Genomic DNA, 24,914 nt, shown 5'->3' with positions numbered 1-24,914 from the left:
GGCGTTTTTTTTTACCTTTTTTTGAAAAAGGTAATTTTGTACTGATTTTGATACACGCTTTGTAAAATTTACTTAACTAGACACCACAGACGCGCGCTTCGCGCGTGCTATTTGGCTTTAACATTATGCTATTACTATTACACTATTAACTTCTTGATACACACAATTATCAAAATATACGATAACAGCTGCAAATAAAGTAAGCGCAGCGAGAGAACCAATCGGCATCGCAAAAAAGCGACGACAATAAACTTCGATAGATTCGAGTATCGACTTTACATCTCTTTTTTAGATATGGATTACAGTACAATAAAAAATATGCAGATTATGTGATAAAATTCAGCAAACTTGATAAAAAATACAAGTTTTACTATTTGATGCAACGGAATTTGAAATGCGCACTCATATAAAACAGAAAAATTGGACAAATATGAATAAAATCCATATAAAAAAATCTTATGGAATTATAAAATACATGCACATGCACATATTTTTACACATTTTAACTGTAAAATTATAATATAAATGAGAAAAACTCTATTTTTATATTCGACAACGTTTGGCTAATGTCGTGACAATTCGACCATTGGTTTTGGTCAGATTAATCGTCAAGACTTTTTCGACTACGGGTTTTGGTCGTTTCTAAATTGATTTAATCTTTGATACTTACATATAAGCGTCTCATTTTTATTAAATTAAATTATTAAATTTATTGCGAAAAATATTACCTCAGCCAGGGTTCGAACCTGGAACCTCCCTCATTCCGTGTAGGGCGTCGTACCAATTCGACCACTGAGGCATATGATAATATTTATCGCAATAACAAATCTTACTAAGATTGAAACACCGATTTTTAGGTCAACGGTGTATAATAACAGAAAAGTATATGTATTTGTTTCGCCAATAATTAATAAACGAAAAAGGCTCTATTTTTATATTCGACAACGTTTGGCTAATGTCGAATGTCGTGACAATTTAGAAACGACCAAAACCCATGGTCGAAAAAGTCTTGACGATTAATCTGACCAAAACCAATGGTCGAATTGTCACGACATTAGCCAAACGTTATCGAATATAAAAATAGAGTCTTTCTCGTTTATTGGCAAAACAAATACATACACCTTTCTATAATATAAATGTAATAACTATGTATGCGTGCGAGTACATTATGCATATGTTTTATATTTTATAACCACTACTATATGTATATGTATGATCTACGAAAATACAGACGTGCATTTAACTGAAAATAAAACCAAATTTAGTATAAACAGGTAAAAATCTCAACTATAAAAATCTTTAATAAGTGCAGAGATAAGAATGGTGTCTACATTTTACATTATAAATCAAATCTGCATATTTGTTGTAAATACTCGACAATTATACATATAAGAAATGTATCCCACTACAAGCTAAATAAAACGTAATTCATAATATGTAATTAATTAATTAATTGAACTTTATACGTAAAATTGAAGAACCTTTATCTATATTTAATAGTTTTTTATATTTCTTGAAAAAAAAATTAGATTAAAAATACGTGAAATATAAAATGTCTATATTATATCGCTGCAGCGATAATAATATTGTTAATGTACAACCATTTGCAATAAATTCACAAAATTTCAGGCCAAGATTCTGAGCCAATTCTCACATATCATATAACTTTATCACTCACAATTAAAAATGACAATTTGAGCTGTACGAAAACATCATTGAATAAAATATTCCGGAGTTTCTATTTTCGTGACTTTCTAATATTCGAATAAATAATTAATTCCGCGACAATCGACGATTATTTCAACGAATCAATGGCAATAGACGTAGTAAATTTGAATGTGTGTTGCGAAACACACTTGGAATCTGGTTGGACGTCCCACGAGAAAAACTGTCGAAAAGGAGTGATACCGCCTCGTGTACCAACGAGTTCGAAAGCGAATCTCCTTTTTGACCTTGTCATTGGGTAATGCTATTCAGCGGCAAATTCGCTGTTCTAAGCTAGTCTCAGCGATCGCTTAACAAAACGCGATTACTAAATTCGTTCAAAAAGTTCGGCGAGTTTATTTAGTTTATTTCTTGAAAATTATCATAAATAATCATATTGTACATATAATAAATAATTGCAAAATGTTAGATTCAAACACTCAGAGAAAAAATTTGTATCAACAACTATAGAAATTTGTGGTTAAAGCAAAGAAATTGTGGATAAATAGCGCTTCAACTATGTATAATATAGTTGTAATAACAACAATAAATAAGTTATATAAACTATAAAAAAAATAGTGGCATTAACGAAAAATATATTGTGTATGCAAAAAGTATGTTGTAGTAACATGAATAATATTATTGTAGTGATGTCAACAAAATTTTTAGAGTTGTCTAAAGAACTTAAAAGTAAAACATTAAGTGAAAAAGCACTACATAAAAAATAAAAATTTTAACGTAAAAAAGAATTTTATAAATCTATATATATAAAAATAAATGTATGTATGTACGTATGTATGTATGTATGTCCTTTATGCATTACTACAGTTTTCAACCGAATCTTAAAGAATTATATATGAAACAAAGGTAGAATTTTCTGGGAAGTGTTATAGAGTGTATAGTTTTTCGTTACCGATCTTCTTGGGAACCGGTATCCGGAATTTTTTCAATTTTTCGGGAAATAATTGACTGAATCTTAAAGAATTGTATATAAAACAAGGGTAGAATTTCCCGGGGAGTGTTATAAACTGTATAGTTTTTTGTTACCGATCTTTTTGAGAACCGGCTTTTCTAATTCTTTCAATGTTTTAGGAAATAATTGACCGAATCTCAAAGAATTGTATATAAAGTGAGGGTAGAATTTTTCGGGGATTGCCATGATGTGTATAATTTTTCGTTACCAATTTTTTTGGAAATCGGTATCAGAAATTTTTTCAATTTTTCGGGAAGTAATTGACCGAATCGCAAAGAATTATATATGAAGTAAGGGTAGAATTTTACGGGGAGCGCCATGATGTGTACAGTTTTTGTTACCGATCTTTTGGGAAATCGGTTTTTTTAATTTTTTCAATTTTTCGGGAAATAATTGATGATTGAATCTCAAAGAATTATACATGAAGTAGGGACAGAATTTCCTGGAGAATGTTATAAAGTGTATTATTTTTTGTTACCGATCTTTTTGGAAACCGGTTCCAAATGACCAAATTTCAAAGAATTATATATAAAAACAGGGAGGAAAAAAAGAGAGAAAGGGAGAGAGAGAGAGAGAGAGAGAGGGGGGGAGGGAGGGAGAGGGAGAGAAGAGTAGAGGGATAGCGGGAGAGGGAGAGAGGAAGAAAGGGAAAGAGAGAGAAAGAGAGAGAGAGAGAGAGAGAGAGAGAGAAAGAGAGAGAGAGAAAGAGAGAGGGAGAGGGAGGGAGAAAAAGAAAAGGGGGGGAGAGAGAGAGAGAGAGAGAGAGAGAGAGAGAGAAGGAAAGAGAGAGAGAGAGAGAGAGAGAGAGAGAGAGAGAGAGAGAGAGAGAGAAAGAGAGGGAGAGAGGGAGAGAGGGAGAGAGGGAGAGAGGGAGAGGGAGAGAGGGAGAGAAAGAGAGGAGAGAGGGAGAAAGGGAGAGAGGGAGAGAGAGGAAGAGAGAGAGAGAGAGAGAGAGACAGAGAGAGAGACAGAGAGAGACTATTTGCGTGTTTTATTACACATGTTCTCCAGGGCGAAACCCGGCGAGGCATGCTAGTAATATATATATATATATTATACAAATTTATAATTCAAAATTAATTAATACATGTGGGTGAACACAACCTGACTGGCGATCCTTAGAAGGATCGCTGGAAAAACTCTCCTGAGCGGCCCTAGTTATAGAAATCGATGTTGAATTTTAAATACGCGAAAAGATACTGGCGATGCGCCGCGTAGCGGGCGCGGGCCCAACTCTCGCCGCGCGAGCCCGCGCTGTCGTTCGCGCCAAGTTGGATTCTGGAAGTATGCTTCACTTCAAACAAATATTTATCTAAACTGGAAAAATGTTATTGTCATATCTTGTTTTATAGAGTCTATATAACTATAATAATTATAGTTGAAGCGCTATTTAACTATCAACTAATAGTTGACAAATATTGTTTCTGTGACTATATTTTTATAGTATTCAGTACTATTTAGTTCCTATTACTTTTGAAAACTAGTTACAAGTAGTTAAATTGCAGAGTTGCCAAAAAAATAGTTGCCACAACTACTTCGATTTTTCTCAGTGAAGGTTTCAAAAATCTTTATTAATCTTTCTATTAAATCTTTATACAAAAATAAATATAAGAAAGAGATTAATCGCGCTAGTAAGATTTTCCTCTTTATTTCTTCCTACCACTTTCTTCAAATTTTCTTCAAAAAATTCGATAAATTTTAGATAAAAAAGATCTTTAATAACCCGCATTGGAAATAATAACTAACAAGGGAAGACTCAGAACTGGAATTCAGGTCTGAGCCTACGTTATTGCGTTATTAAAGATCTTTTTTATCTAAAATTTATCGAATTTTTCGATAAATTTCTGTAAGATTAGATTAATATATTTTGGTTCAAACTATCCATTAAGCCTAGTTAGAATCTGACCCATTCACTGGTTATCAAGATCTCAAAATCTCGGGTACTTACAACTCGTCGCGTCGCGTAAAAGATCCACGGTGTGGTCTCGCTTCGCGTATATATATACTAGCGCGAGACACCATCGTGTCTCTTGTATAGGTAAACAAAGGTAATATGTCAATAAAAGGGTTACACTTCTCACAAAAGACACACATTTCGTTTCTGAATAAATTTAATATTTGATACAAGGCAAGTTCCTAAATATATTTGTTTTTCTTCGGACAGGAATATTTTCTCAGACTTAACAAGATATTTGTTTGTATGGATTCTTCACGTATAAAAACCTCGCCCAAAATGGACCTAAAATGGAATAATATATATGATACTGATCAAAAGTTATAATGGGCAAGATTTACAATAATCGACCGTTTAGATGCTATCAGCGTTCAAAAATCAAATATAAGGCGTTATGTCAGAACTATTGTGGCACACTGCATTGCAATGTATTATTCTACGGAATCACACAACTTATTCTTTTTGTTAATGCAAAAATATGTATTTATGTAAAAAAATATGTACATGCATGTATATATACATGCATGTAAATATTTTTACATGTATATATACATGTAAGTTAATTATGTACGTTATAAGATTATATAATTCATGCATATATATATATATATATATATAAACACAGGCACGCACGCACGCACGCACGCACGCACGCACACATACACACACATACACGGAGAATTTTCTTTTAAAATTTACCCTGAAATCATGGTAGTTATGGGACAATGTACCACCAAAAATTTTATGCGAGCTATTCTGATTAATATCCACCATAATAAAAAATATTAATATGTATAATAACGATGCGCCCCAAAACGCATCATTCCCGGCGAGCATCAGCTGGATGCCGCCCGGCCGAACATCCGCCGGGCGAGACAAGGCACGGTGTGCCCTTTTTAAACTGTCAATCTCGCGTATCAGTCCGCAAACGGACTTAAGGCCTTCACACATAAAATGCCGTAAGGACGTAAAACGTAAGCGTAAGAAAATCTATCAATCCCAATCGAGTATTTTCCCCTACTGGGATTACGTACAGCGCAATACTTGATTGGGATTGGTCGATTTTCTTACGCTTACGTTTTACGTCCTTACGCGATTTTGTGTGTGAAGGCCTTTAGCGCGGCAACCGACTCGAAGCGCCGAGCGGTGCCGAAAATGGCCGAGAGCCACCGAACGCAATCGCGGCGTCGGGGCGCCGCACTTCCCGAACGCTCCACCGCTCCATCCCGGCGCACGCGATTGCCGTCACGTATACCCCCGCCACGCCGACACGCCACCGCGGGCGTATATAAACCGAGCAATATTGCTAGGTTTTAGATTCCGCCGTGAGCCAGCAAACCGATCTGACCAATTCTCCGCTGCTCACGGATCCCGAAATCCCACAGTCGAACAACCAGGAGGTAGAGAGTATTCTCTGCCTCTGCCGAGTGAAGCATCTAGGCGGTTGACTCGAACTTCCATACGAACACCTGTGACACCGGAGTGAACCAGGGTAAGAGAGTTCTTCTCTTACTCGCCAAGGGTCTTGGCCACCCGGTGCCGCCTCCCGCCTACACGAATCGATGCGCCAGGAAATAGAGAGTAATTCTCTATCTCCGCTAAGGGTCTTAGCCGCTCGATATCACGTCCAATCGCGATCTAGCGCCTTACGCGCTCACTGCCGCCGTTATCCAAACCTGCGATACCGCGTCACCCGCGCCGAAATACTTCAGCGAGCCCGCACGCCCGCCGATCCGCGAAACTCCGCGATCTCCGTGTATCGTCGCTTTACCTGGCGTCCGCAAGCCCCGTGATATCTGCATATCACCGCCGTTGTAACCGCCTCCGCGATCTACTACCCGTTCCCATCGACTCCGCGATATCTGTACGTCACCGCCATTGTAACCGCGTCCGCGACCTATTACACGTACCCAGCGACTCCGCGATATCTGCATTTCACCGCCATTACAAACTGCGTCCGCGATCTATCACACGTAGCCATCGACTCCGCGATCACTGTAAACCGCCGCTATCGTAGCAGCGACCGCGATCTTTTGTACATATTCACCGCTCCCACGAGCATCTCTATGTATTCACGCGTAATTGAATAAACCTTATTTTGTATTGTTATATTTTAACCGAGTCTTGTGTCTTCCTCCGCGCCTACTCTGAACCCTGACCAGCCGCGAGCTAAATCCGCGCTTCGGAAGCTAGGTTGTTTTAAATATCTATTACATTAAAATATAAAATATGTTTGATTAATTTCACTAAAATATATCTAGGAAATTTCAATAATTTTTCAAAATTTACCAATATGCTTGGTAATTTTTATCACATTGTTTGCAAAATGTCTTTTGTATATTTTAAAAATTCCTTGGTTGCCGCCAAGTTGTCCCAAGTTTGTAGTGAATTTAAGGGTAAAATATAACAAAAAATTCTTTCCGTGTACATGCATGTATACATATTTTCTTCACATAAATAAGTATTGTTATATTAACAAAAAGAATAAGTTATTGTGATTCTGTAAAATAGTACATTGCAATCCACTGTCCCACAATAGTAATACTGTAACATAACGCCTTATTTTGACTTTTGAACGCTGATAGCGTCTAAACGGTTGATTATTGTGAATCTTGCCCATTGTGACTTTTGATCAGCATCACATAAATTATTTATTTCCAAAGTTTTCAGCTAATTTCATCGAAACTCAATTTTCATAAGGATGTGGCGGGGTTCTTTGGCAATAAGAGCCAGGTGCGGTAATTAGGGCGCTGTATAATTTATTATAATTTAGACAAATAAAACAATATTAGCGTACGTTTCGATCCTTTCTGTGGATCATTCTCAGCGCATAACGTTAATGAATTATAAATTAGCTTACATAAATCGAAATTTAACGCATGTCAATCAGTTAAAACAGTTCGTCGATAGTCAATAACTTTTATCATCATCTCTCAAATAAAAGTAATAGCAAATGTAAGTTCCGAAAAATTACTATCGTGAATATGTAATCCTCGTCATTACACCAAGGAGTTCGAAAATCAAACGAGTTCCTATGATTTATGAAATTTCTCTTAATCTTCTTAATTTACATATTTAATATTATATATATATTTTTTTTTCTGACAAAAGGAAAAGAAAATTTCTCAAGATTTTTCCAGAAGAATAACAACTATTGAAAGGTACCAGCTGGGTACATCGCTATATCGCTGCCTCGCGTGCGAAAGTGTTATGGCGAAGTGATGCGGAGAACGAAGTGATAGATCTGTCTAAAGATTCGGAAAAGTAAGGCTAAGAGTAAGGGTGATGCTCGGTCAGCCAGGGGCAATACGCCGTGAGTATCGACCGCGTCGCCAGAGACGCTTTTGTACGTTAAGCGCGAACGGAGAGAGAAAGGGAAGTCAGGAAGAGAAATGCATGGCACCAAACGAGAGGGAGAGAGAGGGAGACGAAAAGAGAAAAGAGATAAAGTGAAGAGGTAAAGAGCAAAATAAACGAGGGTAAAGCCCGTTTTGCGCAGAGCAATTTGCGCCTCTCAAAATGATATCCCTTAATAAAAGAAAGATAAGACTCGATAATTGTAAGATCAAAAATAGAAAAAACTAAAAGTTAATATACGCGAATCGAAAAAAAGTGCAATAAATATAAACATTTTGCTTTATATTAATCAAAAATTTCAGGTAAAGATCACTCTAAATTCTAGTTTGAAAATATCTCTAATTTTATGTTTTCCGGCAATCCTATTCTACTGAGGAAGAGCAGTCTTAAATTTCTTACAATATCTCAGATTAAAAATAAAGTGCATGAAAATAATGGCGTGTGTGTGTGTCAAAAAAGAAGCGAAAAAATAAATGTAATACCTCATAAAACATGTAATATAATTTAGAAAAGATCCAGAGGGAATCTTTTTGCTTTTCAAAAGCTAGAAGAGATTCCGAGAATTAGACGAAACACAGAACAAGTGACAATCGTGAAAATCTAACAAGGTCATTAGTGAAGAGTTGACATCAGTTATTCCACCTCAAAGTGCGGATGTGACAAGAAAACGTGACTTAATTCTTGTGATTTATGGATCGCTTAAAACTGATTTAAATAAAGAGCAAGGTTTATGCAGCCTCACTTTCTCTTTTTCCTCTCTTCCTTTTCCTTCACTGTCTACTCCATCTGTTGAATGACAGTCGTAGAGAATAACAGTCGTAGAAAAGTCGATAAAAATTTGTGACATTGTTCTTTTAGTCTTCCTAATGCTGCAAAAAAGTTGAAACAGATTCACTAAACAGAGTTGCTGAGTTATAACAATTTTAAGGATATATTGGAGGTATTTCAAATATATATTCAGAAATCGCTAAAATTTTGAGATGTTTCTTTTAAATTAAATTAAAAATACTCTGTAAGTGATTTACTAAACGATTTAAGAGTTATTTAAGTTTAAAGTTGATGAAATTAACATTATCTCTTATGGAGAATCGACATTTTTGCGGTAAATATAAATAAAAACAGTGATATTTCTAAAACTTCTTTTATATGTATATAAAACATACATCATTGATATTGTATTTTAAGTTTCAAAAACTTGGTAAAATTTTTTTATTTTTGATTGTTTAAACAATACTAATTATTTAAATGACAAAAAGCCATACTCAAACTGTTAACGGTAATCCTTTCTAATATATATAAAATGAGTTGTTTGACATACATGCAGTCTTCATTTTACTAATTTTTTATTGAAAGCTAATTTTTAGCAGGGATTGTATAGCCAGAACATCCTTAAACAATTCTGCAATTGACCAATGCGATTGGTTAATTCTTTTTCCGTCCGAGATCTCCGAGCGATTTCTTATAGTATCGTGATCACAAAGCTTAACCCGCCATGATTTTAATCCAGAAAAAGATAAAAAAAAAACAATAAAGAAAGCTGGCCGCGTCAATGGCAGTTCTTTGCAAAGTTAGCATCCCATTTTAGCATTTTTATACAATCGGGACTTATACAACTGATTTTTATACAATTAATTATAAAGTTTTGGTTCTTTCCGAAAGAATTCTAGAGAATCGTTGACACCTTAAAAAAAAAACATTTAAGATATGAGGCGCTAACTTTATGTTTTTATTATAGGAGAATCAATCTTCATTTATTTATTTCAATTATAATTAATCCCAATATCTTTTTAAAGCGCTGGATAGCCTCAGTTCTATCGAAAAAAATTCAAATCGATAGAAATAAAGAAGTTATCACGAAGTTTCGTTTAGGTTTAGATAGGCATTTAGATCCTAATAACCTTCGAATCTGTATTTTATTTATCTAACCGTCAGAATTCTTTTTCATCATAAATTCCAGAACTTAGGAAAGATACACAATTCTATCTATTATTTCAAAATTCTGAACATGTTATTTTTGCTTTACAGATATGACAATGGTCAACCTTTCGTGTCACATTGCTTGCTTTATTGTGCAACAAATGGACAAGGGTTAGTCGTCCCATTCAAAGTGACCTCGCTAGAACAATCCGTATATTAAGCGGAGAGGAACCACGAGATCGACTCGTATGGAGAAGAGAGATAGCGTTATTACAGATACGTGGACGTCCATGCCAGGTATCGAGAGAGCTTTAACGAACAGCGAATGTGTCGTTCTCAAATTACATGGATTGCATCGTGATCGATCTTAATCATTCCCTTGTCGATAAGTACTTTTGTAGAAAACTGATCGTAAAATATCAGCTTTCATTATCACTCGACCCTATTCTACTTTTAATAATATAATCGAAGTAAAGTACATTCTCTTGTGTGTGAATATATGCATACATATATATGTATATATGTATACATATAATTACTTTAAACTTATAGTTCTTGCTATATACTTTTAGAAGAATAAGACAAATACAAGCAAACGATCGACACTGGAATTTTGGACTCAATCTATTTCTCCAATTTCCAATCGATCCAATTTTTTATTCAGTTTACGAATATTTCGCGCCTCCTAAAGTTCTAAAATCCTGAGTTCTATTTTTCTTAAAAATTATCCTGCATACACTGAAAAAAAATCTGGTTGAATTAATTGGACGTCTGGTGGAAAATGAACAAACCAGATTCTTCCAATTAATGTAACCAGAAATTCCAATTAATACAACCAGAATTCCTATTAATTCAATCAGATTCTAGTAGATTCAACCAGTATTTTCTGGTGGAAAATAAACGAATCAGATTTTTTTTCAATGTATAGTGCTACAAATAATCATTCAAGAAAAGAAGATGTCAGATACGAAGCGCGAGAGATTGTCATCGTTGTGTAAGAGTTAGGAACTCGACAACTCCACGATTTCCGACGAAATTTTCATCAATGTCTCCCCTTAATTTATTTTAACGCGCAATGTGGCAGAGCTCGACTCTAATCTTTCGACGAAAACTTTCAGAATGACGCGCGGAAGAATGTTAGATATCCGCGTGCTAGAGTGCCAGCTCGATCCTCTCTCTAGCCAGCCAACGACCAGACCAGACGGGACTCGACACGCCGTGCCGCGCCGGTTCGTCCCACCACGGCTCGCACCGACCGTCCTCGCTCGCCCCGGTTCCCCCTTCGGATCTCCGCCGCACTCCCACGTTTTCCTCAACGATGCGGCGCGGCGTGGACGTCGTTAAACTGCCACGGGGCCACCGACCCCTCCTCTCCAGTACCCTCGGCCATGGGTCACGGCCACTGTCCTCTAGTCTACTCGCGGGGAATCCGTCGCACAACAAGAGAAGATGAGTCCCGCGCTCTATGGGTCAATACGCACGCACGGGTCACGTTTATCGCGAGAGATACGCGATGTCTGTCACCGCGCAAAGTGTTATCGTGTTGCGATTATCACAAAGCCCGCGAAAAGGACGGAAAAATTGCCGATATGGATAACGGCGATATGAATAATCAATTTTTACTCTCATCAAATCAATTTCTCTCATAAAACAAAATTATGTTTTAATTAATGTTATACCGCCTATATATTAACATCACACGTTCTATTAAAAAGAAATACACAGTGTATTTAAATTACGTGTCCTTATCTTAAATGTGACTTGTTAGAAAATCATAATATTTAATTTCTAACATTCTGTGAATAAAATAACTAAAAAAAATATTACTTTTCTCTGGTAAAGTTATTGGTCAATCCCTATTATTTTCTAGGATTAAAACGTCGGTATTTATATCACGTATTACTTTTAGAAGAAAACTGAAGCTAATAAATTTTCAGTCGTGACGGGTCTCTCTTCGAAGCCAAGAAACATGTTTATCAGATGAAACAAAGTCGTCCACGAAAAAAGTCTTTAACATTATTATAATTTTCAAGATTAATGTTTAATTTTACTGTTGTCTCCCTGATACTAATCACATTAAGTTCGATTATGCTAAAAATAGTCAACAATTAATAGAAAGAAAGACAGTGATAGAGGAATTTAAGACTTGAAATTGCGCTACTAAAGACTGTATAAAAATAACAGCAAGTTTCATGTCCTAGAAATAAATGTCTACGATAAGAATGATAAGTTCGCGTAATTCGATCGCTGTAGTGAAATGTGAAAAGGGGGAATGCACCGGACGCGGCAGAATTTGACCGTAGATAAGGAACACTGAATGCTCTCTACGTACACCGGTCAGTAAAGGGCCCCATGCTGTGGTTTGAATTCACGCTGATAATGAGCACGCGACTCGTCTCTCTCGCCGCCGAACTTCGAGACTCCAACTCGGCACAACCAACTATCGATTACCGATACTGTTACGCATGAAGTTCAGTGACACGCGTCTATTCCGCGATAAACGAACCTTTTCGCACGAAGCACACACGGAAGCACCCTCGGATGTGCCATAAATTTTCACGAAAATTTGGAGTTTGAGAAACTGAAGTATAATTTCGAACACGAGAAACGACGCGTAAAAATAATTCGTTTCTCTTTCGAAGCAAAAACAAAACGTTCGACAGACACATGTCTGCAGCAAAAATCGAATTCATAAAAAATTGTTTTCTCGTTCACTTATTGTTAGATGAAACTTTTAGAAGTCACGTAAAAATAAATGAATAATAAGATTAGGTATGTGTTTGCATAAATCTGTGATATTAGATTCCCTTTATTTGTGCAATCGCTTATAAAGCTATTAGCATTTCCATTTGCAATTGTTGAAACTTTTGCTGTTATTTCCGTGTTGTTTCAAAATAATAAGATTAAAATCCGAAGCATTTGAAAAGATCACAGGTGCAGACGTGGGATTACACCTGTGATGAACTTCGTCAACTCAATAGTGGAGTTAATAAACTTATTGTTAGCGTGCCGCCTTACATTCCGAAATATACATATATCCACGTCAAGTCTCGATGACTCAGATTCCTTTCGGTCTACTATCCCAGATAAAACGAGGAAATGATTATGAAACAACGTTATCGCAGAGTAATACTGATCTTGTGTAATGCTTATCAGTCGTACATTTCTCTTTTTCACGCGATGTAACAGCTGACTACGTAACTGTCAGTAACAACCATCCTGACGTCGTAACCAATCTCCGTCAGTAACAAGAACTACGTCAGAAAGAAAGTTCGTCTCGGAATACAAGTGTCATCCATGTCTCGCTGTAACTTTTACCTCATTTCGAACTCATGTACGCGCCTATTTCCTCTTTGTTCTCCGATAGAGATAAGAATTTAACTACTCAATCTAGGATGCAGGTGGAGGATACTCGATGTTAATCGCACTTAATACATTGTAACACAATTTAATATATGGTTTGTATTAGCTGTAAGAAATAAAAGTACTTAAATAGAAGTGCATTAACAATGGAGATATTATTAATCTCGATTATTCGAGAAAAACAAACGTGAGAGAAAAAAGATTAAGCTCATCTCCCATTCGTTCTTTGCAATTATTTAAATCGTTTTTCTTTACATGCTTTCTCGTATCTTGTAAAATTCAAGAAAAAAAAATATAAATACTTGAGTGTCCCATTTCTGATAATTCACCCAGTATGATTCATTGATTAGACGTTATCGATAATAATTTTGACATTTAGCCTTTAATATGCACGGTTGAAGAGTCACGGCAGATACCAGATTGTAAATGACCAGGGCAAGCGAAATCGGACTATGTCTCGAAAGTAACACGAAAGATTAAAGCGTCGTCTACAATACACGGAGTAAGCGTGGAGTAAGGAGTAAGGAGTAAGAGTAGGCGTAGGAGGGCTATTTTCGGTTTAAGAGAGGTGGCGTAAGGGCGTAAGCAAAATAAATTAATTTTATTTCTTACTCTTACTCTTCCACTTACACTTACGCTCGGCCAATCAGGACGCAACAAGCTATAATGCTTACACATGCCTACTCTTACTCCTTACTCCACGCTTACTCCGTGTATTGTAGACGATGCTTAAGTGGATCACGCAAATCGATATCTACGCCAGTCGATGATTGCCACTCGTATCGACTCTCGCGACCAGCGCAATATATTTAATTATGCTTGGATTTGATTGTGTCTCATTTCTCTTTACATACTCCACATATTTCGAAATACGTGATCATGATCAGCTTTTAATCCCGAAAACATCTGAAAATTATTAAAAACGATCCCTTGTAAAATATCTCGCAGCATTTTTCATTCTCTGAAATACATATAAATGTATAAAAATCACTTTATTAGCTAAATTTCGTCTACGAAGATGTAAACGGACATATATTTATTCGATAATTGAACGCAGTTATGCAATGCGGAACCAATTCTGAAACCTTACTTATCCACTAGATCATTATAAATAAAATTCTGCGCCAATGTTATCTCAAATATACCAAACTATAATCTTCCTCAAATACATTTCCATAAGTTATATGCGTTTTTAGAAAATCGACTATAGGCCTTCATCTTCATGATATCACTTTGCAACACAGAATTAAAAATCACAAAAACGACAATAGCGCTTGGTTCCTTACTGCATAACTACATCCAATTGAAAGTTTCAAAGAGAGATATCAGAAAAATGATATTTTAAGGAATCTATTTTTACGGATATTTACTGACATTCTATCACTCTTTATTCAAAGATTTAATCTGCAAATAAACGCAGCCAAGAGCGCAGCATTCAGGTAGAAAAATGTTTTCTTCGCCAAGAATTTTATGCAAAGAATGTTACTTTATGAATAACTCGGTTTATTTTATTTTCAGTTTTTTTTTTTAGAATAGAGATGAATGTTTAATTCTTTTACATAATCAATATTCTGTTTTCAAATAATGAAACATTCACGAGTTGTAGATTAATTTATGAATAATTATACGTGAAGTAAGAGGAGTAGCATACTTTTACTATAGAGATAGCAATGAAAGAAGTAGTTTCGAAACAATTACGAAAAGCAAGAGAAAAAAAATAAAAGAAAAATACAAATAAATTATGAACACGTGCTTAGCTTTCTAATGACCTTCGTCGTTACAAGGTAATACTATTAGGTAACACTATCACTAGCTATTCAGCTAATAAAATACAAGGTTAATGGAGTACGAGGACATTGGTAATAAAGTAACTCTCAGAAACAGTTCTGACCAATGTTTGTAATGACAAATTTAGACGGAATCTACGTTTCTATATATCTAAAATATATAGCCAAATTCCTATATATATTCTTAATTCTCTTGTTCAAATATTGAGATCTTGGAATTTTCAACACATTGAGCTGTTAATTTATTGTTCTATATTTGCTTTTCAACTATTTTCGCAATTCCGTACTTTAATTCTAAACTACTCCACTTATCTATATATATAAAGGAAGATGTCCTGACTGACTGACTCACTCACTCACTCACTCATCAACGCCTAGCCCAAACACTTAAACCGAATTTTTACCAAAAGTATATAAAATGGGGGTAGAATTTTCCGGGGAGTGCCACTATGTGTATAGTTTTTTGTTACCGATTTCCTGGAAACCGTTTTTTCTAATTTTTCGGGAAATAATTGACTGAATCTCAAAGAATTATAGATCAAACGGGTAGAATTTTCCAGGGAGTGCTATAAAGTGTATAATTTTTTGTTACCGATCTTTTTGGAAGCCGGTACCGAAATTTTTTCAATTTTTCGGGAATTTATTGACCGAATTTTAAAGAATTGTATGTGAAGTAGAGATAGAATTCTACGGGGAGCGCTATGATGTGTATAGTTTTTGTTACCGATCTTTTTGGAAATCAGTTTAGAAACAATTATCTTTTTGGAAATCGGTATCAAAAATTTTTCAAATTTTTGGGGAAATATTTGATTGAATGTTAAAGAAGTGTATAATTTTTCATTACCGATTCCTTTATATATATATATAGATATTTTTGGAAACTGGCTTAAAAAAATACATTTACAAGGAAGAGGAGGGGTGAGAGAGAGAGAGACTATTTGCGTGTCTTAATACACATGTTCTCCGGGGCGAAGCCCGGCGGAGCATGCTAGTTATTAAATATCGTGTGATACTATACATATATATATATATATATATATATATATAAACCTGATTAGCTGATGTTAGCTATTACATAGCAACAATCAATAATAATAGACATTAATACCATCAATGTAATAATAACATATAATTGTTATCAACATTTTCAATAACAATATCAATAAGTTAATATACTATCAATAATTAGTTACAAACGCATTACCTAATTATAATTTGCAATTCGTGTCTTTTTATTTTTTCTTACTTACTATATTCGTAGATTTTTCTACATTTTTAACTTTTATTTCCGGAATCTAATCAACTTCAATATACGATAAATTATACACGTAATGTAAACGTAAACAAAAGCTCTTCTAGGCTACATTTTCTCATACTTTTTCTGATATATCAGTAATGTACTCAAGTTCCCTTCTCATTCTCCAGTCAATGAAAAATTTTAGAATTTCTCTGCAACCTCCGGAATGGAAACGGAAGTAAACGCTTCTACAAGCGAGCTACGAGTCACATGAAATAAAATTTTGCATTTAAGTTAAAAAAATGTATTTAATTCGTATTTAATAGGTCAATAAACGGTCAATTAAGTCCGTTAGGAATTAAACATTTTCCTTTTTTAATTATTACTGGCGAAGAAAAATATTACCTCTGGTTTATTCATTATAGATTCAGGTTGGACTACATACATATATATATATATATATATATACACATTTTTTTTTATCCAAACGTCACATACGCTCTATTCCAAGTGCAAATATGAGAATACCATCGAGAAGACTAGATCTCGTACCTGAATCCGCATCGAATCGATCGCAAAGCAGCACTTTTGTCAATCGAGCAATCAAGAGATCGCGGGAACATAAACACGCAGCGTTACGCACTAGGCCTCTCAGGACGAGGTAAGCGTATGTGTCGAATCGTCGGTGGAAAAAATAATGAAAGAATCGGGAACAAAGAAGATGTAGGCGAGAGGAACGGATCTACGCGGACGCGCACAGAGTACGTCGAGTACGTTCGTTGACCAATGAACATAACCTATAACATTCCCGTCGGCTAGGACGGCTAGAGAGGCAACGAGACTACGAGACACGGGACGAGCACTCAAGCCAAGCCAAGCCAAGCCAAGCTAAGCTAGGCTAGGCTAGGCTAGGCTAAGCTAGGTTAGGGTAGGTTAAGCTAAACCAAGCTAGGACTAGGCTAGGCCAAGCCTGGCCAGGCGACACGACGCCACGGCGCGGAGCGGCCTGACGCGTTGCGAGGCGGGCGCGGTTTCGAAGTGCCGCACGACATCGAGAATCGCGCACGTTATCCGGCGCGACGATAACGACGAAATAACAAGAATGACACGATAATAATAATGATGATCATAATGATAACAATACCATGTCCTCCACGGATCCCGTGAGATCCTTCATGTCTAACGTGGGGTAGAGAAACAGATTCCCCGGCGGTTTCATCCAGTTGCCTGTGCTCTCGCCCGCTCCCTGACCGTAACCGATTCCGAAACTCTCCACTGTCTCCAAGGTCGCGGTGGTGATGGTGGTGGCGGCGGCGACGACGGCAGCGGCGGTGGTGGCAGCGGCGGCGTCGTCGGCGCGGTGCGTCACCTCCGAGAAATTCACCGTTAACCCCGTGGTAGGACACTGACAGCGACGCGTAACACGGAAAACTCACGGTGGACGATACACGGCGGCACTTTTCTCCCCTCCCCCTCCTAACCCTGCTACTACTCCACGTCGTCGTCGTCACTACACGCGCACTACTGTTGTGCCCGGCGGATCGGTGGCCGGCAATCAATGGTGATACAACAGCGGTGGTGGCGGTGGCGGTGTCGGTGGCGGTGTCGGCAACCCCCGTCGCGGCGCGCTCAACGCCAAAGGAGGCGGAGGCGGAGGAGGCTGCGGCAGTGGCGGCGATCGACACGGACGAACGGAGCGTACAGATGCAAGGACGTCGGCGATGGCACAGCTACCCCACCCCGCAGAGCGCCGCCGTCTCGCGTTTTCGTCTCGTCTCTTCGATCCTCCACGCGCTCGCTCGCTCGCTCCCACGACAGCGCGATCGTCGTCGACGGCGATCTTTTTCCTTTCTCCCTTCCTTCCTCCGTCTCTCTCTCCCTTTCTTTCCTTCTTTCCCTGTCGCGCAGCGGACCGGAGCGCGAGCAACGTTGTACGGCGCACCGCCGGCCAAACAATCCGAATCGCGGCGCAAACGCGCGCGCGACACGAGGAGAGAGAGAGAGACGGAGAGAGAGAGAAAGAGAGTATGTGTGTGTGTGTGTGTCACGGTATCACCACCTCCTCGCGTACGCACCTCTCTCTCGGGGCGGCTGGCGGACGCAAGGAGAAAGAAAGAGAGAGACGGGAAGGAAGCGAAACGAGCGAGACTCCCGCTGTCACTTGGACACTTCCGACACTTCCTCTTCCTCCTCCACCTGTTCTTCTCTCTTCTTCACTCCTGTGACGCCTACTTGGCGTTTCTCTTCTCTCGCTCCTATTTTCCCTCTCCTTTCTCCTCTCTCGCACACTTTGCACACTCACTCGCGAATACTCGGCCCGCGGCCGTACGCCGCTTATTTACAGAGGAAGCGAGTCGAAGCGATTCGATTGTTCTCGCGGCAATGCGGTCCTCGCGCGTCCTCCGTTCGAGAGCATTCCTTTCCGCGCGCGGGACGCGCCGCGCCGTGCCGTGCCGTCCACCCAGCTCTCTCTCCAAGTCTCGATGCCTCGGTTCCGTCCCTCTCGCTCGCTCACCTCGCTCTCTCGTTGTCGCGCGTCGCGAATTTTCGTCAGTCGAGCTCTCTGCGCTTCGTCGGACGGAGACTGCACTCCGAAACCGAAACAAAGAACGACGCTCCCGAGCGGAGCGCTCCTGGCGGCCGCGCCGCCAATCCGCCGGACGCACCGCCGTCTCGCCGTCTCGTCGTAGTCGTCGTGTCTCTCACCCAGCAAGCGTGGAAGCGTGCACTCCGTTCTGTGCGCAGACGGAACCTCGCTCTCTGACTCTTATTCTTACCACATATCGCGAAATTCGCGATATAAATATGGTAGAATGCAGCGGTTATCATAAAACATTATATTATATAAAAAAGAATTGATTGATTGGGGGATTCAAACTCAAGTCTACAAATTATGAGACAGTTACCATATCCTACACCATATACTACGTCACAAATACTCGTATATGAGTGTCCTAATAAACTCTAAAGACGCCACTAAATTTATTAATAAAATATCTCGGAAACGATTGACCGTCCGCACCCAAATAAGGATACCATTACATTCGGGGGAACTTTCTCCGTAATCCTGGCAAGTTTCATCAAAATCGGCGGAATTCAGTTCTGAGCCTTCCTTTGTTAAAAGAGAAAAACGCGAGATACGAAAGATGCCCATTGCTGTACGATTAATCGTCAAAATGTACGTGATCCGTCTCACGTCCGACGTTACAAATCCAAAATCAAAATCGTGACCCCGATCAGAAAGAATTCTATGTTAAAAAAAAATACAAAAATTAATGTTCAAAACTTCTGACTTTTTTTATATACCTTGTAAGTTTATTTTGTATTCGAGAAAGACAGCGGATAAAAAGAATAAAAGTGAGAATTGCTCCGTATACGTTTTTGCACCTCCATAAATAAATCGGGAGTAATATTTATAGTTTGAAGATATAAATGCGTAGTGCGAAAGACATTTTAAAAATTTCAGTCTCTTTCTCTTTTGTGTTAAACCACTTTTCATAGCAAATTATGGAATAGAGTAATAAAGGATAAACCGCTGATGAACAATTAATACGTAAACATATTTATGCATTAAATAGTGCACAGTAGCTATTTTAATTATTATAATACACAGTAATATATCATTAATATTTAAATATATTTCAATTAATTTCTATCGCATATAATATCCGTGTAGATTATTCTAATTTGGATTAAAAATAAAAAGCTGAATTTGTCCCGGTGTTTTCTAAAAAAATATATTATTAATCCTCTTCTAAAAAGGAGATGTGAAGTTTATTGTTGTCGCTTTTCCACGATGCCGATTGGTTCTCTTGCTGCGCTTACTTCATTTGCAGCTGTCATTGTATATTTTGACAGTTGTGTGTATCAAGGAGTTAATAATGTAATAGTAATAGCATAATGTTAAAGCTAAATAGCGCGCGCGAAGCGCGCGTCTGTAGTGTCTAGTCTAAATAAAAAATTGTACGTTATCAATCAATGCCACTTTTGTTTTATTATTAAAGTATCAATTGTTACTAATATAAATTCTATATAAATACATCAACGGTTTACCTTATTACCCTATTAAACTATGTTAAATTCAATCATGTAGATTTGTAGGGACATGGGAGAAGGGAAACTCTTCCATCTCCCATTCCAGACTGTGTATAATTTCTCACACATTTATACAACAATGATATTATTCTCGCTGTAAATTTAGATTTCATACACGGAGCGAAAAATATAATTCAATATGACAAATAAAATATGAAATATCGAAAACGACGAAGGATTTATTCATATGTCAAGTGATTTGCTTTCCTCGTATTACTGAACGGAAAAGACGCATGTAAACGCATTTAGATCGGAAATCAATATTGCTGTCGAGATCTGATACTGTATCACAAAGATAATTATCTCAATTGTAAGTAATTCATCAGAATATCGTAAGGTCGATCACCTTTGAAATACCAAGGTAAGTGCAGTAGCGCAATATTTTCATCTGGTCATCATTTTTAATGATTTTATAAGTGACAATCAAATTTTTTTTTTTTTTTATTTAGTAATGTTCGTTTAGTTATTGAGAAATGCTACGATATCGTAGCTATACTCGAAGCCATTAGTTAGCCATTAGATAGCCATTAACCCGATTAACCCTTAACATACTCGTTTCAATAATATTAAATTAAATGTCTCTGGTTATCGATCACGTAATTTCACATGAAACTTTTCATTTTTCACTTTCCGCTCTATCCATTCCATTTTCATTATTCACGCGATCACGTAACTTTGTGCGTGAAAAATACAAATCACTAACCGTAATGGTCAATAGTGTAATATCGGCGAAATAAATGTCTATCGTCTATAGAATATCTAATCTTGAAAACATCACCATAATTTTAGAAACATAACGTTTCTTTCATCTCAACACATGGTGTTATAACACATTTATATTTCAGATTTTAGTCACTAGATTTTCACTTTTCCGCCAGCAAGTTTGATGGCGAAAATGTTCACGTGAAAAGTTTCACGTTTCCACGTTTCGTCGAGTTAAACGATCACGAGTTCACATAACTTTTCACTTTTCACGTTTCTGCCCTAAGGGAAAAGTTACATGATCGCTGCCCTGAACATGATTGAGTAAAATCGAGTTACATATTCACCCAACAAATTTGCCAAATAAACAATTCAACTTCTTTCAAATTTTTAATTAATACTTATTTCGAATAATAATGCTGAATTAAATCCCTGATTAAAGTTTTATTAATTCTGTTGACATAGAGACAAGTCACACATTAAAATTGTGTAATTATATATTTGATGAGTGATTGTAACTGCTACATTATATTTTATTTTGAAACTTAATATTGAAACTCGTTAATCCACACGTCAACATATCGATAACAAAATGCTATACTTGACATTAATTATTTGTGACATGATGAGTGTGGTAAAATAAAAATTATCGTAATATTTTTCTACATATATCCCACTTTCACTATAAATTTCCTTGAAATACGTGCAACAAAGATTACTAAAAATAATAAAACAAAAATTCACTCATAGTCTACCAGAGTTTTAACCCTGACATAGTTTTAGCAAAGATCTACATTACTTAAGTCCATTGTATAAGATCCATTGTTAATTGTGCAAAAACATGAAATTGTTAAATCATTGTTAAATCCTTCAATCGAAAAATATAGCAAAAAAAGAGCGTATTTAAATTATGTATAAAATTTTTATAAGTAAAATGAAAGATGCTGTAATTTTGTATTAACCACACAGATAATTCATGATGAATATTGTGTGTTATACGTTAATAATAGTAGTAAGAAGCTTTCTCAATACTCTTTTAATTGTCTATTTATAAAATTTAAATTGTATCTGTTATTTCTCATAAAGCAAGAAGTTGATTGGCTATTGTATTGTTCCTTATCGCATGAGACACATTTTATGTAAAAACCAATAACCATTAATGGAATTTTTTTCATATGGAAAAACTTACCTGTCCGTTTCTGAATTGTTGTTGTTGTTGCTGCTGCTGTTGGTGATGAAAGAGAGCGACCTGTTGTTGAACCTGTTGTTGAACCTGTTGTTGAGCAGTCATCTGATTGTTTAGATAAACCAAATGTTCTGCGCCAGGTGCACCGCTCTACGAGACAAACGTAAAAGATATACATAAAATTTGTACAAATGTATAAAAAATTATTCATGAATTATTCATGTAAAATAATTCTGTAATCTTGCGTGTGAAATACAATTGTTGAGATTTATTACTTACTTTTAACTGCATAGGATGTATCTCATATGGTACATTACTCAAATGTACATTGTTCATAGTTAATCCTAGTTGCTGAGATTGACTTTGTTGAGGTACACCAAGTTTAGTCATAGAATATTTCCACTTTTCTTGATTCTGTAAAATAAATTATCTCGATTGTATAATTGCTTGAATTATCACTACATTAATCATAGTGTTAACCAAATTTCTTTTTCTATTTATTCCTATATAGAAAAGCATCAGATATGCATAAAAGTATAAATTACAATCAAATCGTAAATCGTTAATAATATATATATATATATATATATATATATATATATATATATATATACACACACACACACATATAAAGGTGACAAGCAATGAAATACGTCTTTATTGTCACCTTCTTTATATATAGATATATATGCTAAATTTAAAACAAAAGATACATATTTGGGGTACTGAATAGCTCAGTGCCAGATTAGTTGCCTGTCAAGCAAAAACTCCAGGTTTGATTCCGAGACTTGCCACCCAGTTTATAATAGGATTAAGTTTTCATGTCTTGTAGGCTTTATTTGTAACAAAGTGGAATCTAAAATGATTATCCTAAATATATGACGCTAAGAATTTTGAGAAATTTCGGGATGACCCAAATCCCAAAAATACACTGCTTTGATAGAAATAAATTCTGCGTAATCTGAATTTTTAAACCTAAAATAACTAGAAATAAACAAATCACAGTACTGCATTCTCTTGAAGGAAAAAGCTTCCAAATAATAACAATAATAAATAATTTTAGAAATAAGCTTCTTTGGAATAGAGACTAAACAAGTGGCTTACAACCCCTTCTAAAAAAAATTGTACTTGTAATGAAACTAGTTTGAATTATTCAAAACTGATGCAATGAAACAAACAGGTATGTATTTAGATTTTGAAACTATAGTAAAAATATCAATGTATAGATCATTTAATGAATCAGCATGCACTTTGTCATACATACATTATCGACAATAACGTCATCCGCTAATGCCCAAGCTCTCGGAGCTTGCTTTGTTTGGAAAGTTGAAGATTGGGTGTTAAATTCTGGCTCTGTAGGTCGTTGAAACACATAACCAACCATAGCATCGTCTTGAGTTCTACTCACTCCCATCTGATGTGTTTGACCAGGTTGGATTCGCATATTATCGCCACCAGCCATAACTTGCCCACACTGTTCTGTGTCCTAATAACCCCATATACATCAATGATTAGTAATGTCACGGCATATTTATAAAACACAAATCACTTAAAAATATAATAACACTTTTCCATGGCTATAATCTTAATATTTGTGATTGTCTCAGCAAAATTTGGTTACACTTGTGTTTTTACACGTAACTTGTTAATTTTTATATATAATATCAAGTGTTAAATTAAAATACAATAAATTCAAATCAAAACCACATCAAACATCACTGCAATTCCAGTTATCTTCATACTTGCACCTTTATTTTACGTAGCCAAATTAGTTTATTCAATTCAATCAAATTCCTCTATTTTTCAATCGCTTACAACTGGAAAGCTATTAATAACCGGACATATATTAAAACAAACGAGTTTTTTTTTCAATCCTGATCCTGCCTCTAGCATCTAGTTTGGAAAAAGGTATTAGATATATCGTTTTCACAGGATCACTAAGTACTCGAGCCACTCGGCACATTTCTTTCCCGCAGACATACAGGACCGAATCAACGTTTCCATCGACACTTTAACACTCATGCTGACATTTGCAAACGCGTTCATATTCTCAACACGGTTGCCCGACGAGGTTATGGCGGTCGATCTCCTGCGCCGCAATTGTCGTAGTCACGCTCGTCGATTCGCGGTCGGCGCGTTCCCCGATCTCGAGGTAGCCGATCGCAAACGGCGATGAGGTAGATAGAAAGAGAAAAAAGGAAAAAGAAAAAAGCGAACGTGCGTGTATGTACCGTGGGTATGTGGCCGTTGGCGGAGGTGTGATGCAGCTGCATGGAGGATGCCGGTTCGCCCCCGGCGCCTCCGCTGCCCGCGCCGAGCCACTTCATGTCCTCGTGCTGTCAGGCCGCGCCGCTGTCCCCGGGCACGGCAAGCGCGGGACGGCCGAACGTGCTGGGGATGCACCCTCGCGGCCTCGTGTAGGTTAGTTCTCGCACGGAGAGAGCCGGCGGCGGCGTCTAGCGTGGTGCCGTGCCGTGGAGGGTACCGCTCGCTACGGCCGTTGCGCGACCATGTTCCGTAAGCGCGCGGTTGTTAACGGCGGCACATTCTCACCGACTATTTCCACGACGACGAGAACGTGGACGACGAGCAAGACAATGATGAGGGCGACAACGACGATGATGATGACGACGACGACG

At 37.1% G+C, this 24,914-nt stretch overlaps 1 protein-coding gene and 1 non-coding gene across 3 annotated transcripts in view; both read right to left on the bottom strand.

Annotated features, from left to right (window-relative positions):
- LOC112467702 (maternal protein pumilio-like) overlaps positions 1-24,908 on the bottom strand; it is a 52,825-nt gene extending 27,917 nt beyond the window's left edge. The window contains exons 1-5 of one of the 2 annotated variants that reach the window (XM_025036438.1): positions 24,507-24,908; positions 23,540-23,761; positions 22,555-22,689; positions 22,279-22,425; positions 17,437-17,661 (exon numbers count right to left, since the gene is read on the bottom strand). In XM_025036438.1, coding sequence (XP_024892206.1) covers positions 17,437-17,661; positions 22,279-22,425; positions 22,555-22,689; positions 23,540-23,761; positions 24,507-24,602 — 825 coding nt within the window. In that variant the 5' untranslated portion in view covers positions 24,603-24,908. The remainder of the gene's footprint in view (positions 1-17,436; positions 17,662-22,278; positions 22,426-22,554; positions 22,690-23,539; positions 23,762-24,506) is intronic. The other variant, XM_025036430.1, reaches the window with a different exon arrangement.
- On the bottom strand, positions 726-799 carry Trnap-cgg. Its single transcript has one exon. It is a non-coding gene; the product is annotated as a tRNA-Pro (tRNA).
- Positions 24,909-24,914: the final 6 nt, after the last annotated feature.

This window comes from Temnothorax curvispinosus, unplaced genomic scaffold (assembly GCF_003070985.1).
Source record: "Temnothorax curvispinosus isolate PA1 unplaced genomic scaffold, ASM307098v1 QBEX01001666.1, whole genome shotgun sequence".
NCBI lineage: Eukaryota > Metazoa > Arthropoda > Insecta > Hymenoptera > Formicidae > Temnothorax > Temnothorax curvispinosus.
This window is presented reverse-complemented; position numbering and strand designations above follow the sequence as displayed.